The sequence below is a fragment of the Alosa pseudoharengus genome, unplaced genomic scaffold (genome assembly GCF_046254945.1).
Source record: "Alosa pseudoharengus isolate Yale_2024_CS ecotype anadromous, Long Island Sound unplaced genomic scaffold, YU_APseudo_1.1 YU_APseudo_1.1_scf_10, whole genome shotgun sequence".
Lineage (NCBI taxonomy): Eukaryota > Metazoa > Chordata > Actinopteri > Clupeiformes > Clupeidae > Alosa > Alosa pseudoharengus.
Window position 1 is genome coordinate 24,372,248 of NW_027468565.1, and position 15,887 is coordinate 24,388,134.

At 46.3% G+C, this 15,887-nt stretch overlaps 1 protein-coding gene across 3 annotated transcripts in view; it reads left to right on the forward strand.

Annotated features, from left to right (window-relative positions):
• The first annotated feature begins 7,150 nt into the window (after window positions 1–7,150).
• The window catches only part of LOC143104361 (transcription factor 12-like), a 15,209-nt gene continuing 6,472 nt past the window's right edge, over window positions 7,151–15,887 (forward strand). For all 3 annotated transcript variants that reach the window (XM_076268411.1, XM_076268402.1, XM_076268420.1), the window contains exons 1-8: window positions 7,151–7,375; window positions 11,883–11,973; window positions 12,724–12,854; window positions 13,182–13,302; window positions 13,910–13,959; window positions 14,776–14,860; window positions 15,208–15,281; window positions 15,688–15,861. In XM_076268411.1, coding sequence (XP_076124526.1) covers window positions 7,310–7,375; window positions 11,883–11,973; window positions 12,724–12,854; window positions 13,182–13,302; window positions 13,910–13,959; window positions 14,776–14,860; window positions 15,208–15,281; window positions 15,688–15,861 — 792 coding nt within the window. In that variant the 5' untranslated portion in view covers window positions 7,151–7,309. The remainder of the gene's footprint in view (window positions 7,376–11,882; window positions 11,974–12,723; window positions 12,855–13,181; window positions 13,303–13,909; window positions 13,960–14,775; window positions 14,861–15,207; window positions 15,282–15,687; window positions 15,862–15,887) is intronic.

Genomic DNA, 15,887 nt, shown 5'->3' on the forward strand with positions numbered 1-15,887 from the left:
AGCGGTGGCGCAGGCGCACTGCAGGAAGCTGAGCAGCAGCGGCGGCCAAGGCTGTGATCTCTCAGGTACCCACTGCACTCGGAATGGAATGTTATCGGCAATGGTACCCACTGCACGGGGAATGGAATGTTATCGGTAATGATACCCAGTGCACGGAGAATACTAAGCCTATACGTATACGTATATCTATGGAGAATACTGTTATGACAGACAAAGACAAGCCGTCGCGAAGACAGCTTCATATTAGATAAATAGATAGATAGATAGATATTGATCCCCACGGGGAAATTCAATTAAATTAATTATTTAACTTAATGTAATGACATGTATGGGTTGGTATATGCTAGTCGCACATTTAACTTAATGTAATGACATTTATGGGTTGGTATATGCTAGTCATATGCTGTTGCCTACATACGGTGCAATTGTTCCAATTCAATAGGACTACCCACAAACATAGCCTTGCCCACTTTTTCTGTAACCTTATATTATTTTCAATGCATTCAACGCTCTGTGCCATGTCATCAGTGATATGAAACGACCACCATCGGAGCATGAGCATAATGACCAAACTAGAAGCGCACCGGCTACAGGCCTAAAGCCACATGACTTGATCACGCTAGTGAGAACTTACTACCTGACATGCTCATGTCAGGGGATCATAAGTGAGTTGCACGAGATGTTTAGATGGAAAAGGCCTTTTCAAGTGCACAAGTCTTAGACAAAATGTAAATATCTAATCTACAATAAATAAGCAGCATGATGAAAACACAGTCATGTAAAAACATCCCAGTAGGGCCAGGAGGCCTGTGGCTGCCGGTCTGTGGCAGAGGTGTGTGTGTATGGATGGTGAAGGCACGAGTGCGAGTGTGGCTGACGGCAGTGTTGTGGCTGACTCTTGTGTTGTGAATACATTGTACCAATCATGTGTTGTGATCTCTCCGCTGGATCGAGGTTGGTGTCGTGAAGCCTTGCGCCCGCTCAGTTTCTGCTCGAAATAGATGCCCGATAAGTGCCCAAAATGCGTGTGTGTGTGGCGGACCGTGCGTTCAGTGGTTAGGCCTTCAATGATGACTATTTTTTGACAAAAATAATAATAGGGGGGCGTTACGGCGGAGATTTTTTTTTTTTACATTTCAGCGTTAAAATGTGTGCAATTTCCCAGCATTTCATGGTGGGGGAAATAGTTTTCTCTCTCTTACGCGAGTCTGTAGCACTAGAATCTTCGTTACACAAACAATTAATGCTCCGATTGCTTATTGGTTAACAGATCACCCTCAGCAGCAAAGTAGGCTGCTAGGCTATTTATTTACCACCCATATTCACAAGTACATTATAAACTGCTGCCTGCTGCTGCCAGTAAAGACGTGCAATTTAATCCATGTCATATTGAAAGTGAACACCAAGTGTACTCAAGTATGGGTTTGTGCAGACTACTTTGAAATATTTAGGCTATCGGTTGCCTAATTTATGTTCATGACTCGCACGCACATATAGCACTGCCACCGGTCTACAATGATGTGTCAAAACCATTAAGTAGTTTAATCTGACATCAGCAAACTTGCTTCAGACTGTGGCTCTCCTATTTGTAGATCTAACGTTAACGTTACAGTGCAACTGCTAGGTACCACTGCTCTGATTACTCACGTGAAAGTCGTGAAACTACAGTAGGCTAGTTTCGCGGTAGGCCTACACTATGAGAAAATGTCTCAACAGAAAATTATATTAAAAAAAAATGTCACAGCACACCACCATGCTATTAATAAACATAAAAGTCACCAGATGTATTGCCGTATATCTATGTGTATTGCCCTATGCTGCTACTGCTTGTTGGCTATTTTAGAATGTCTGATAGCCTGGTCTGATGGTCTGATTTCACCAATAATTTCCACAAAACTGAGAGAGATAAAAAGTCAGACTAAACTAGCAGGGCAGGGAACCAAAGACAAATGACAGTTTTCACATAGATGTCGATCCAGACATCTTCACCAAAGCCACCAACTCCTCAAGCTAGCATACAGTAGAGTAACCAAGCAGACACTGCAGCCTGCAAGCAGCACAAAAACAGTTTTTATATAGAAAAGGGCCAGATAACAAGCATCTATAGTACTACTGTACTACAAGTCTATGTTATCAAATAAACATGAAACAAAACTTACCAATTCCTGCATAGGTTACCAGCTACAGAGCTAGCTGACGTTATGTGCATCTTGCTAACATGTAGTCCAGCTGACACTGTAACGTTACATTAGCCTATATTATTTTGCTTAATGAAGGCGTATCAATATATATTTTTTAAACAAAAACGGTCAATTTACTGTTCATAACTATAACCAGTCATGTCAGTGTGACATGTACTTTACCAGTGAACTTTTGTCTGTCTGACTGACAGAAGTTGCTCACGAAGTTCATCACGTAAAACAGACAGCGTCAAAATTCGTGATGAACGGTTCCGGGTATTCTTTTGGAACATTGCAGGCCCAGCTGCAGTCAGACCTGCCTACCTCGCCATAACAGGTCGATTTGATTGGCTAATCAGTCAGATGTAGCCATCAATCAAGCCGAATCCAAACATATGATTTCTAATGGTTGCTTAGGTACCGAAAACGCAGTGATTCCTTGTGAAGGCCTGATGCGGGACTTAACAAGAGAAGACGTGCGATTGGATAAAAATGTATCGCACCCCCTCACTATTTGTTCACACAATCTGCCAATCAAATCACATATCGGACAGCGGTGGGATATCCGTAGTCAAGAACGATCGGGGAAGGAGAAGCAGAAGCAAATAATAAATGCTAAAGTACAATGTTATTAAAGACACTATTATTTTTCATTCGTTTGAAAATAGTTAGGCCTTCAGAGAAGGCTTTGAAGGCCCTGACGGTCCGCCACTGGTGTGTTGGAGGCGTGAGTGAGTGTGTGGTGGGTGACGGTTGTTGATGGAGGTGTGTGTGTGTGGTGGTTGATGATTGGACAGACGAGGGATAGGACTGGACACACACACACACACACACACACACACACTACTGCATGCCAGCCCAGCTCCTTAACCACTACACTATCACTGCCCCAATTCCTGTGGTGAGGTAAACCTCAAAGACTTAATTAACTTTTCTTACTTTACTACTACTTACTTCATTTGTTCCCTGACTTCAGCAGATACTGTCCTCCCACGGCCACTACAGTGGATCAGGTGACCCCTGGGTCCCAGCATCCTCACATACACACTCTGGGCACTAGAGGGAGATAGAGGTACACTACTTGCAGAGCCGTATATCTCTACTGTATATACGACTCTGACTACTTGGGTTATACTGGACTACTACTGCAGTCTACATGCATGAAGTCATATGAAGTCATGAAAAAACAGTGTGTGTTGACAATACAAGTCAAATGAGGGCATTGTGTTGCATTGAGCTGCAGTGTGTTCTGTTGAGTTGCATTGTGCATTGAGCTGCATTGCGTTGTGTTGAGTTGCATTGTGTTGTGTTGAGCTGCATTGCATTGTATTGAGCTGCATTGCATTGTATTGCATTGCGTTGTGTTGAGTTGCATTGCGTTGCGTTGAGTGTATTGTGTTGTGTTGGTGGGTCCCTGCTGTTTATACACAATAGTTTATTTCTGACATGCATCCTCCTCTCAGTCTCAATCTGTGTTTGTGTCAATCAGCTGTCACCTCTCATGTCAGTTGTCATCTCAGAAGGCTGTTACCTTGGTTATTTTGGGCCGTCCTTCCCCTGTAACTGTCCATTGGCTGTTTTGCAGAGACAGGCTTGTTTTGACCTGAAGGAACACCACCTCCAACTGCTAGTCTACCCAGCCAAACAAACTATACATCACATCACAACATCAACATCAAAGTTGACTCCTTATCTCTTGTTTCTACCAAAGATTTCTACCAAAGCAACAAACGTGGGTGTCACGACTGATGACCAGCTGACCTTCTCTGACCATGTTGCCTCTGTCGCTCGGTCATGCCGGTTTGCACTATTCAATATAATCAGGCCATACCTAAAACCATGCACTTCCCTTCTTTTACTTCCTTCTACCCTCTTCTCCTTCTACCCCCCTCTCCTTCTGCCCTCCTCTCCTTCTGCCCTCCTTTCCTTTTACCCTCTTCTATCCTCCCATCCTACTGCCACTATCTGCTTCCATTATGCATTCAATGCTAGTACTTGAACTTCTACGCTCTCATCTTCTGGTAATCTCATAGTGTTTGTGGAGTAGTATTTATTGGTAGTCTCAGTGTTTGTGGAGTAGTACCGGTATTTATTGTTCCCCTAAGGTCTCATGGTGTTTGTGAAGTAATATTGGTAGTCTCCGTTACGACCCTGTGCCCCTTCAGGCCTTCTCCTGTCAGTGCACGGGCGGGGCTGGACCTGGTTGGGCTAATGCCCTCATTGATTACATGGTTAGGGTGGGGCTATATAGGGGGTTTCCTATCTCTCTCATTAGGCACTTTTCTTCATTCTTGCAGGCACTCACTTTGATTCTCTCACACTTGCATTTTGCTCTCTCTCTCCCCTCATTTCTAACTCTAGCTCTCTTTCTCTTTCTTTGTCTTTAGGCCTACTTCATCTAGCTTCTCACATACTGACCCTCTTTACATCCATACACGCATGCCACCACTCCCATTCATTTCCCCCTAGACATTTTACTAGTAACATTGTGCTTTACTTTAATAAATTAATATATTTGGTTTGAACCTTGTTGTCCGTGTCCCTCTTTATGTTTCGGTCTGGGAACGAGCCGGCCGTAACATCTCATAGTGTTTGTGGAGTAGTATTTATTGTTATTCTACAGTCTCATGGTGTTTGTGGAGTAATATTTATTGTTATTCTACAGTCTCATGGTGTTTGTGGAGTAATATTTATTGTTATTCTACAGTCTCATGGTGTTTGTGGAGTAATATTTATTGGTAGTCTCATAGTGTTTGTGAAGTAGTGTTTATTGGAGTAGTATTTATTGTTATCCCAAGGTGTCCTTTGCAGTGTAGCTTGAATGTCAGTCCTCATTGTATATGTGGCTTTGGATTTTGTATGCTACATTTGAATAAATGTAAATGTTCTGGAGATGAAAACGCATAGACAGTGCGGTTATGAGCCGGTAGATCCCGTCTCTGACCCTAACCCTGTTTATTCTTAAATTATTTAATGGCCAGGCCTAACTGAATACTTCAAATATGGTGATGTACTTCAAATACTTCAAATGTGGTCATTAGTTTCTCTATGAGGTAGTACCTCTCAGTGATGCTAACCAGGAACCAAAGCCTGTAGAACTGTCATGAAATACAAACGTTGCAGCCTTATGTAGCATATCATTACCCTGTTATTAGGCAACATAGGTTTCCTCATACTTACAAACTAATGTGTTGCTATATTAGTGCTAACCCATGTCACAGACCACCCCTGTCCTTTGGATGTTTCGACAGGCACTGTGAATCATATCTAAATATTACAGATGAAATCAGATGTAGATACTGTAAGTCAGATCTAGACACAGCATCACATCACAGCATCTGCAGCCCTCTAGTGTCTGTGTTGACATGGTCGGCGCTATCCACAGCTCACTCTTTATGGATGTCTGACGTAAGCCTCTCTTCAACCATTTCAACGCAATTTGACCGATTTAATCCTATTTGGATTAGTTTAATCCAAATTCTTGTGGTACCTGACTTGTATATAGAAGTAAAAATGTGATGTGACAGCAGGTTTAGATAAGAAGGCCTCTTTTGACGTTGAGGACCTCAGGGAGCGCAGCCACAGTAGACAGTAAACTTGGGGTTACCATGACTACCGGTATATTAGCTACTGTAACCATGTGAGATACCCAGGTGTTGAACCCAAGTGTTGGGGGTTGGGGGGGTGGGTGTTGGAGGCTTAGTTGGTTGGTTGTCACCAGGATGCAGAGCTAGAGTTCAGTAGGGTGACAGCTGCAGGGAAGAAGCTTCTTCTGAACCTGCTGGTTTGGGTGCGGGGAGATAATAATGATGATGATGGTGGTGGTGGTGGTTATAGGATAATAATGATGATGATGATGGTGATGGTGATGGTTAGGATAATAATGATGATGATGTGAACTCCGTGTGAGTCTCATGAGGAGATGTGGGTCAGTTGGGGAATCAGGTCAGTGTATGTCAGAGGTCGACCAGTCTAGTCCTCACGTGCTTTAATCTTCTTACAGTGCGTCTTCCACAGTTCCTGGCATACACACACACTTACACGCACACACACACACACACAGACCCCCGTTAGCACACCCTCGTAGAGGCTGAGACACAGTTTACACATTTCAGAAGACATTGTCTCTGTCAGTCACTGTATCAGGTGTGTTTGTCTGTTTACCTTTAATTGATAGTTTACCAGAACAGAGGAGGCAAAGACATTCATCCATCACACACACACACACACACACACCCCTCCTGTGAGGCCATCCCTTACACACACACACCCCTCCTGTGAGGCCATCACACACACACACCCCTCCCGTGAGGTCATCCCCCACACACACACACCCCTCCCGTGAGTCCAGGGCAGCAGACACTAAGCAGGATTAGCGTCCTGCAGAGGAGTGCCACAGGAAGAGATATCTACTCTGTGCCATCGCACTCAGACAGCGCAGGTAAAAATAACCCCCCCCCCCCCCCACCTCACCACGTCTCACGGGATCACCACGCCAACCCACACCTGGAAACCGGGTCAGTGGGAGGCTCAAGGCCCGGGGAGATTAAGGTTTATTTGTAAATTTGTAAAAAGGGTGTTTCATATTAGTAAATAAAGGGCGGCTCATATGGGTTGTGCCTAGTTTTTGGAGTCCATGATAGTTTATCATTATAGTTTATTCAGGCTGGGGGTCCAGGAGTATTTGTTGGTATTTGTTGTTTTAATGCTGCAGCATTAAAGAGTGGTCAGGTCAGGTGTGTTGCTAAGAGGTTTTTACTGTTTGTTTCTCTTCAGATTGTTCAAGTGATGACACACACACACACACACAGCAACCCCAGATCAGCAACAGGCAGCCTGATCCTTCAATGCTGCGTCTCTCCAGCTCAGGATGGTACAGTCCATTAGCCCGCACCCCTTGCATGGCCTGTGGTGGTTCACTCCTGATTTGCTCATGCTGGCTGAATGATTGTGTGTGCGTGTGTGTGTGTGTGTGTGTGTGTGTGTGTGTGTGTGTGTCGGGGAGCAGCCCTGGCTGAAAGGACGTGCGTGTCTGTGAGTGTGAGTGTGTACTCTAAGAAAGGGGTTTGTGGATTACACTCTCGGAGTGAAGATTAACACACTTTAGGGGCAACTCTGCGGACGCAGTCATGTACTGTGTGCACCCCAACACTCCGTCTGGCAACTCCCATGTGCACTACTACAACGGCAAGACTGTGAGTACCCTCTCTTCTTTTCATGAAGTCACTGCCTTGCTTTGTGTGTGTGCATGTGTGTCTCTCTCTTTCTGTCTGTCTCTCAATTCCATTCCAAGTGAGTTTAGTTTATTGGCATGACTGTTGCCAAAGCAAAAATGTTTTACACAATAAAGCTGTGTGTTTCTTTCTTTCTTTCTTTCTCTTTCTTTCTGTCCTATGTTTGCTGTCAGTGTTTGAAGCATTGAATGCACGCTGTCAACACAGCCTCTGTTGTGCTTTTCAAGCGCCAATGTGTGTTTGGGGAGAACTGGATAAGTTTCTCTCGTTGAACAATCATGTCTGAAAACTGCTCTAAAGATGGGAAATGAGTCTAAATGTCTGTGATGTGAGGTAATGCTAAGGACAGAAAGCTCACTGGTTTCGAAGGTATTCTTCTGACGCAGTGTGAGGAGAGAGGAAAGTTTATGTACAGCGTGACGAGAGAGGAGAGTCCAGAGCTGAGCTCCGAATGCCAGTGTGTGTTGGAACAGCTCTACACCAGTGTGTGTTGGGGGAACAGCTCAGAGCTACATCAGTGTGTGTTGGGGGATCAGCACAGGGCTACACCAGTGTGTGTTGGGGGAACATCACAGCTCAGTGCTACAAGTCTAAATCGTCTGGAGGTGGATTTACCTGAAGTCATACTAGGCTACTGGATTATATGCTGCACATGAGATATTCACAGAGTTGAAAACAGGCTGTGATTGGATACAAAGTCAGTGTTATTGTGGTCTTAGCAGTTCCTAATTGCCTGAGTGTTGGCATTAAAATTTACGTTTTTATTATTACACTAGCATAGCTGTGCGTGTGAAACGTTAGTAAACCTCACTTCCTGACAACTTAAGAGTAGTGCTGGCATGAAAACTAGCAGCCTGGGCTTTTAGCTCGATTGACAGCACGCTCAACTCCAGATCCGAGGTGTTGCTGTTCGCAGGCTCAAGTCTGGACGTGTGCAGGGCTGGACCGCGCAGTTCAACACAACACAGATTACATGTGTACCTGTCATAAAGCCTGTGCCAGTTAGCATGTTAGCATGTAGACTACCTGTCATAAAGCCTATGCCGGTTAGAATGTTAGCCTGTACCTGTCATAAACCCTATGCCGGCCCGGTTGGCATGTTAGCCTGTACCTGTCATGAAGTTTGTGCAGGTTAGCATGGTAACATGTACCTGTCATAAAGTTTGTGGAGGTTAATGTCTACCTGTCATAAAGCCTGTGCTGGTTAGCATGGTAGCTTGTTCCTGTCATAAAGCCTTTGTGGAGCAGGCTGTGGAGCTTGACCTGGCAGCAGACTTAAGCCTGCTCTTCACCACATTACAACAGTTCCAGAGAAGGCTTTGATCTGGGACAGAGTAAGTGTTTCCAGACGCGAACTGCTCTCTGAACGAGGGGGAAATTGGTTGCAGGTGTTCAGGACTGAACTTCAGAAAAACAGGCAGGGAATACTGTTAAATAATGAGTCTAGATCTTTAAAGATTTTTTAGACTCTGCGTATATTATAAATAACAGGCAACTTCAAAAGAGGCATGGAGCTGTTCTCTCTGTGTGTGTGTGTGTGTGTGTGGGCCTACAGTATGTGTGGAAGGGGGCTGGTATGTGAGGGGAGGGAGGGTGTGTATGTGTCATTAGTGAGTCGCTTGGTTAGCCTGGTTAGCTGGCTGAAGCGGGACAATTGGCTTTATCTGGCGCCATCTGCTGTGTGTATGTGTGTGGGGGGGGCAGGGGGGGGTATAGATGGGGCGGGGCTTTGTGTTTACCTGGCAGCAGACAGTCGACCCAAGCGAAGGACGGGGACGGGGCTACAGGCATTTTGTCTCGCCCTCCACATGTGTCTGTGAATGAGAGCGCCCTGGAGAGCATTGTGGGGGTTGCTGGGAAAATCCACTTGCTATTGATGTCGTGGGGGAAAGCTTGTGTTCATTTCCTGGGGGCCACATTAAAGCCACACACACACACACACACATGCACACACACACACACAGGGTTTGAAAGGGCCACATCAAAGCCACGAAGAGATGGACCAGGTGCAGACCTCTCCAACCCTCTGTGTGTGTGTGTGTGTGTGTGTGTGTCCGGTGTGTGTTTCTGTTTTTTGTGTGTTAAGAGTGTAACTGGTCCTGTTTTTATGTCTGTATGAGGGTGCGCTTATCTGTCTGTGTGTGTGTGTGTGTGTGTGTGTGTGTGTGTGTGTGTGTGTGTGTGTGTGTGTGTGTGTGTGTGCATGCATCCATGACCAAATGAGATTTCAGATTAAGATGAATTGTATGTAAACATGACTAAGTGACCTCACATGCAGGGAATGGCAGTGGACTGGAGCTTGTTTATACCCCTCACACACACACTCCTCTCTGGTCCCCCCCACACACACACACACACTCCCCTCTGTTTCAAGCTTTAAAACTATATTAAGAAAAGGTATAAGTGTGGCCACAATCCGGCTGTGGCATTGAGGGAGGGGTTATGCATATGTGCTAATATAGCACACAAACAGCGAGGCAGTAAAACAGTGGTAAAAAGTGGCTAGTGGACAGACAGTACCCAAACATGGGGAGGGTGGAGAGGCAGACAGACTATGCAGAGAAGTCTATCTCTCCTCTTCCCTTAAGTGAAGCATTGAACAGTTAAATGGCCCTGGGGACAAATGACTTCCTCAGTCTGTCTGTTGTGCAAGGCAGTGAGCGAAGTCTCCAGCTGATAAGGCTCTTCTGCTTTACAATAGTGCTGTGGAGTGGATGACACTCATTGTCCAAGATGTTGATCAGTTTGTTCAGGGTCCTTTTGTCAGATATTGAAGTGATGCACTCCAGTTTAGCTCCCACTACACAGCCAGCTTTCCTTACCAGCCTGTCAAGTCGCCCAGCATCCTTCTTCTTTGTGCTTCCTCCCCAGCATACCACTGCATAGAAGAGGACGCTGGCAACAACAGATTGGTAGAACATCCTGAGGAGCTTGCTGCACACATTGAAGGACCGCAGCCTCCTCTGGAAGTACAGCCTGCTCTGCCCTTTCTTGTAGAGTCAGTGTTGGCTGACCAGTTCAGTTTATTGTCCAGGTGGAGACCCAGATACTTGTAGGTGCTTACCACCTCCACATTGGCCCCATCAATGGAGGGATGGTAGCAGAGCGGGCTTAGACCTGCGGAAATCCACCACCATCTCCTTGTTCTTTGAAGTGTTGAGTTGAAGGTGATTGAGCTTGCACCATTGCACAAAGTCCTCCACCAGGCTCTTGTACTCATCCTCCTGCTCGTCCCTGATACACCCCACAATTGCAGTATCATCAGAAAACTTCTGCATGTGGCATGACTCGGTGTTGTAGAAGAAGTCAGATGTGTACAGGGTGAACAGGACTGGAGAGAGCACAGTTCCCTGTGGCGCTCCGGTGCTGCTGATCACAGTGTCAGAGAGACAGTTCTTCAGTCTGACGAACTGTGGTCGCTCGGTCAGGTAATCTGTAATCCAGGTTACCAGGTGAGGGTCCACACCAATCTGCAAGAGTTTGTCTCCCAGTCTGATGGGTTGGAAGGTGTTAAAAGCACTTGAGAAATCAAAGAATATGATTCTCACAGCACTTTTCCCCTTGTCTAGGTGAGAATGTGTCCTGTGTAGAAGATAAGTGATGGCATCGTCCACACCCACTTTCTCCTGGTAAGCAAACTGTAACGGGTCTAGTGCATGGCGTACCTGGGGTCTGAGCATACCTAAGACCAGTCGCTCCATTGTCTTCATCACATGTGATGTTAGAGCGACAGGCCTGTAGTCATTAAGCTCACTAGGGTGTGGCTTCTTAGGGACGGGGTAAGACATGATGTCTTCCACAGTGTTGGAACTTGTCCGAGACGTAGACTCCAGTTGAAGATGTGCTTCAGTGGCTCCCCTGTTCAGCAGCACAGGCCTTGAGTAGCCTTGGACACAGTCTGTCAGGCCCGGCTGCCTTCTTGGGGCGAAGTTTCTTTAGTTGAACTCTTACTTGATCTGCTGTGATGATGGGGGGGGGAGGGGAGGGGGAGAGGTGCATCTGGGATCTGTGTGTCTGATGGCTGTTGACTGAAGTCGTTGTCACCTCATTGTTCGTGGTTGCCATGTGGGGGATGGGTGCAATATCCAGTGATGGTGGGGGTACGATAGCCTGTGATGGTGGAGGTGAGTGTTGCACTGGTATTGAGGGGGTGGGGGCTGGGGGATGACCACCTCCTTGATGTCCCTGTCAAAGCTGCCATGGTCGTGGACACCTCAACAGGCACAGGCAAGGAGGCGTCAGGCGGGGGCAGGGCGTGAGGTGATGGTGGTTTAGGTCGTTGGGTGTCTCCGGGATGCAGAGCTGGAGAGACTGGGAGACTGGGAGGTGGGGGTAGGGCAGGCACGCAAACAAGAGCAGTTCTGCATGGCATGTGTGTGCACATTTGTGTGTTGCAGGAATACACTCCACCTTCCGTGTAGTAGAGAGAGTCTAATAAACATGCTGTGTGTGTGTGTGTGTGTTGCAGGCATATGCTCCACCTTCCGTATCAGAGGGACTCTCTCCGTCACATTCCTCCACCAAACTGCCTGGCACCGCCATCAGCAGCTCACTGCTGGGTAAGGGTATACAGCGCTTAGTGTGTGTGTGTGTGTTTGTGTGTGTGCGTGTTGATGCATAGAAGTGTGGTGTTGAAGACAGTTTACCTCCCAAGGACGGTGAGGTGCTCTTTGGGGAGCGTGTGTTTCCTGTTTGGCCTGTAATCCACTTCACACTCAAGGTCTGTTTCCTCAGCTGCTCTCAGTCCAGCGCAGCTCACGGTAAAGTCCTGGAGCCAACGGTTCATTCTTCACACCAGCAGTGCCGAGCTCAGACCCCAACGGTTCATTCACACCAATGCAGAGCTCAGACCCCAACGGTTAATTCACACAAATGCAGAGCTCAGACCCCAACGTTTAATTCACACCAATGCAGAGCTTTAGACCCCAATGGTTCATTCAGACCAATGCAGAGCTCAGACCCCAAACAGAGATGCGTCATTCTAAACATGTTAAGGGTTGCACGGGCGTTGTGGTTGCACGGGCGTTGGGATTGCACAGGCGTTGTGGTTGCATGGGCGTTGGGGTTGCATGGGCGTTGTGGTTGCATGGGCGTTGTGGTTGCACAAGCGTTGTGGTTGCACAAGCGTTGGGGTTGCATGGGCGTTGGGTCGTGCTTTATACACACCAGATGCTGTTGCACACATATTTGTTCTCAGACTGTCACACTGTGATGTTTTTGAAACATTTGTTTCTGACCTAGTGATGTGTGCTGGTGTGAACCCTGTGAACTCGCTCCGTTGCTGACACACTTCTCTGTCATCCTGTCAGATGGAGCCACCAACTCTGCCAACCTCTGGAGCTCTTCCAATGGGATCACACTGTCGGGTCACGGAGCCACGCTGGGGACTGGCCAATCACTGTCAGGAAACTATGGCAACGTGCCATCACACAAGCGGCAGGTAAAGTCTAAGGGAGCCAGGAAACGTCTAACACACACGACACACACACACACACACACACACACACACACACACACACACCACACACACCACACACACACACACACTCACACACACACACACACACCACACCGCAGGGCCAGGGACACACACACACCACACACACACACACACACCTCACACACCGCACACACACACCACACACACCACATCCGCCGCAGGCCAGAGACATACACTAGTCATAAAGGACACTCTGTCTGACGTGGGCATTAAATAGGAATGTGGATGTTTTTCCAATGGAAATGGAAAATGTGTACTTCTTTTCAGAGTTTGTCTCCTCATGCCATGTCGATGTCCAAGGCCAATAAGAGCCTCCCACCCATGTCCACCTTCCACCGGACCAGCGGCAGCAAAGCTGTACTGGCCACAGGATCCCAGCGCTTCATCGGTGAGAAAAACAACACAGCATGCAGAACACACACACAGGGACCAAACACACACACGCAGAGGGACCAAACACACACACGCAGAGGAACCAAACACACACACGCAGAGGGACCAAACACACACGCAGAGGGACCAAACACAAACACACACACACACACACACACACACACACACACACACACACACATACACACACACACAGAGGGACCAAACACACATGCAGAGGGACCAAATACACACACACACAGGGACTCATACACACACAGGGGCTTAACACACACATTCATAGAGCGACCAAACACACACACACACAGGGACCAAACACACGCGCACACACAGAGCGACCAAACACACACACACACACACACACACACACACACACATGCACACACACACACACACACACACACACAAAACATACTCACAGACCAAAACATGCTTACAGACCAAAACAAACTCACAGACCTAAACAAACTCTCACATTAATCAGAATCACACATTGATCACTGAGCTCATTTCAAGAGAAGAAAACGATCCACACTCAGAACAAGAGCAGTTCTCTCTGAAGGTCCTTTTTCTGATGAGCTGTTTGTGCTTTTGTCCTTTAGCATCTGAAGGCTCTCAGACTGGGGATGCTCTGGGCAAAGCGCTGGCCTCGGTGAGTGTGTTAACGGTGAAGGGGTACACACACACACACACACACACACACACACACAGGTTCAGGGGCTGGAGACACGTACAGTAGTGTGGGTGTCATGTGGGATGTACAGTATGTGCTAGTTGTGGTGTAGATGGTATGGAAATGCATATGTGTTGTACAGGTTAAAACTATGTACAGGGCCTACATTTCAGCGTGGGATTGCAGGTATTGCGCATTATTTATTTAAGTCCCGCGAAAAATTCCCGGACACATTTTACAGCGCTGTCTGATAACGTTAATCTAACAATGGAGCGGCGTGAATACGGGACTATTGACTGGACGGACCAACTTCTGACTTCAATTGAACGTAGCCCCATGCAGAGACACGCGCGCACAGGACCATTTTGCGGGTGCCTCTCTCTCTCTCTCGCTCTCTCTCTCAGCAGGATTTGTCACCGCTGAAGTCAAATTATGCTAGGTGCTTCTACATCAACTGCTAACCGACAGGAAAGGAAAACAAAAGTTTAGCGATCAGGAACTGTCAGGAATTTTGCATGAGCAAAAGCATGAGCATGACTTTATACCAAAACAGCGATCAAATATTATTTGCTGTATAGGTTATAAGACTATATAGGCATGCATATGTGCTGTATAGGATAGGACTATATAGGCATGCATATGTGCTGTATAGGATAGGACTATATAGGCATGCATATGTGCTGTACAGGTTAGGACTATGTAGGTTTTATAGATTGTGTTGCCAATAAGGACTGTATGAATGTAGATTGGGTATACTGTCTATAGATAAATTGTGTGTGTGTGTGTGTGTTTCAGATTTATTCTCTAGACCCGAGTGGCAGCTTTAGCTCCAGTGCATCCACTCCAGTCAGGTCTCAATCCCCCCTCACCGCAACCACAGGTAGGCCTACACACACACACACAGACACACACACACAGATAAACACACACACGAACACACAACTTTAAGCGGTTAGCCTTAGTATGTTCTTAGTTGTGATTATATTAATTTATATACAGACACTTGAGGAACACAACGACCGGAAATTTGGCAGCCTTAACCCTTAACCCCTTACACACACACAAACACACACACACACACATACATACAGATGCTCACACACATGCTTACACATAGATTGTAATGTATCATATGGGCTGTATGAATGTAGATTGTGTAAATATTGTGTATAGATAAATTCTGTGTATGTGTGCATGTGTGTGTGCGCGTGTCTGTGTGTGTTTCAGGATCTAGTCCGTGGCCACCTGTGACTGTGCAGACCATCCTGCCACCATGCTATGACACCATGCTGCACTCTGTGGTAAAATTCTGTACTGCAACTGCTATATTACAGTTATCACAATATTACAGTTATCACAATATTACAGCTATTACAATATTACAGTTATCACAATATTACCGTTATCACAATATTACAGTTATCACTTTATTACAGTTATCACAATATTACAATTATTTCTACATTACAGTTATACTGTTATCACTACATTACAGTTACTGCTATATTGCAGTTACCACTATATTACATTATAACTATTATAACCATTATTACTGTATATGTGTCTGTGTGTGTGAGAGTCTGTATTTATACTGTATATGTGTGTGTGTGTGTGTGTTTGAGAATGTATGTGTGTATGTGTGAGTGTGTGTGCGTGAGGTCCAGTGAGCTGCATAATCTGTAACGCCCTCTCCTTTGTGGCATATAGATGGAGAACCGGTTGGACAGACTGGACGACGCCATTCATGTCCTGAGGAACCATGCTGTGGGCGAGCCCTCCAGCACCTTAACCAATGAGCTGCACAGCCCTCTGCCTCTCCCTGGCCACGGACCAATCACTGCCATACGACCAAACTTCTCCACCAGCCAATCCTCCCCAGTGGTAAAATCAGATTTGTGTGTGTGTGT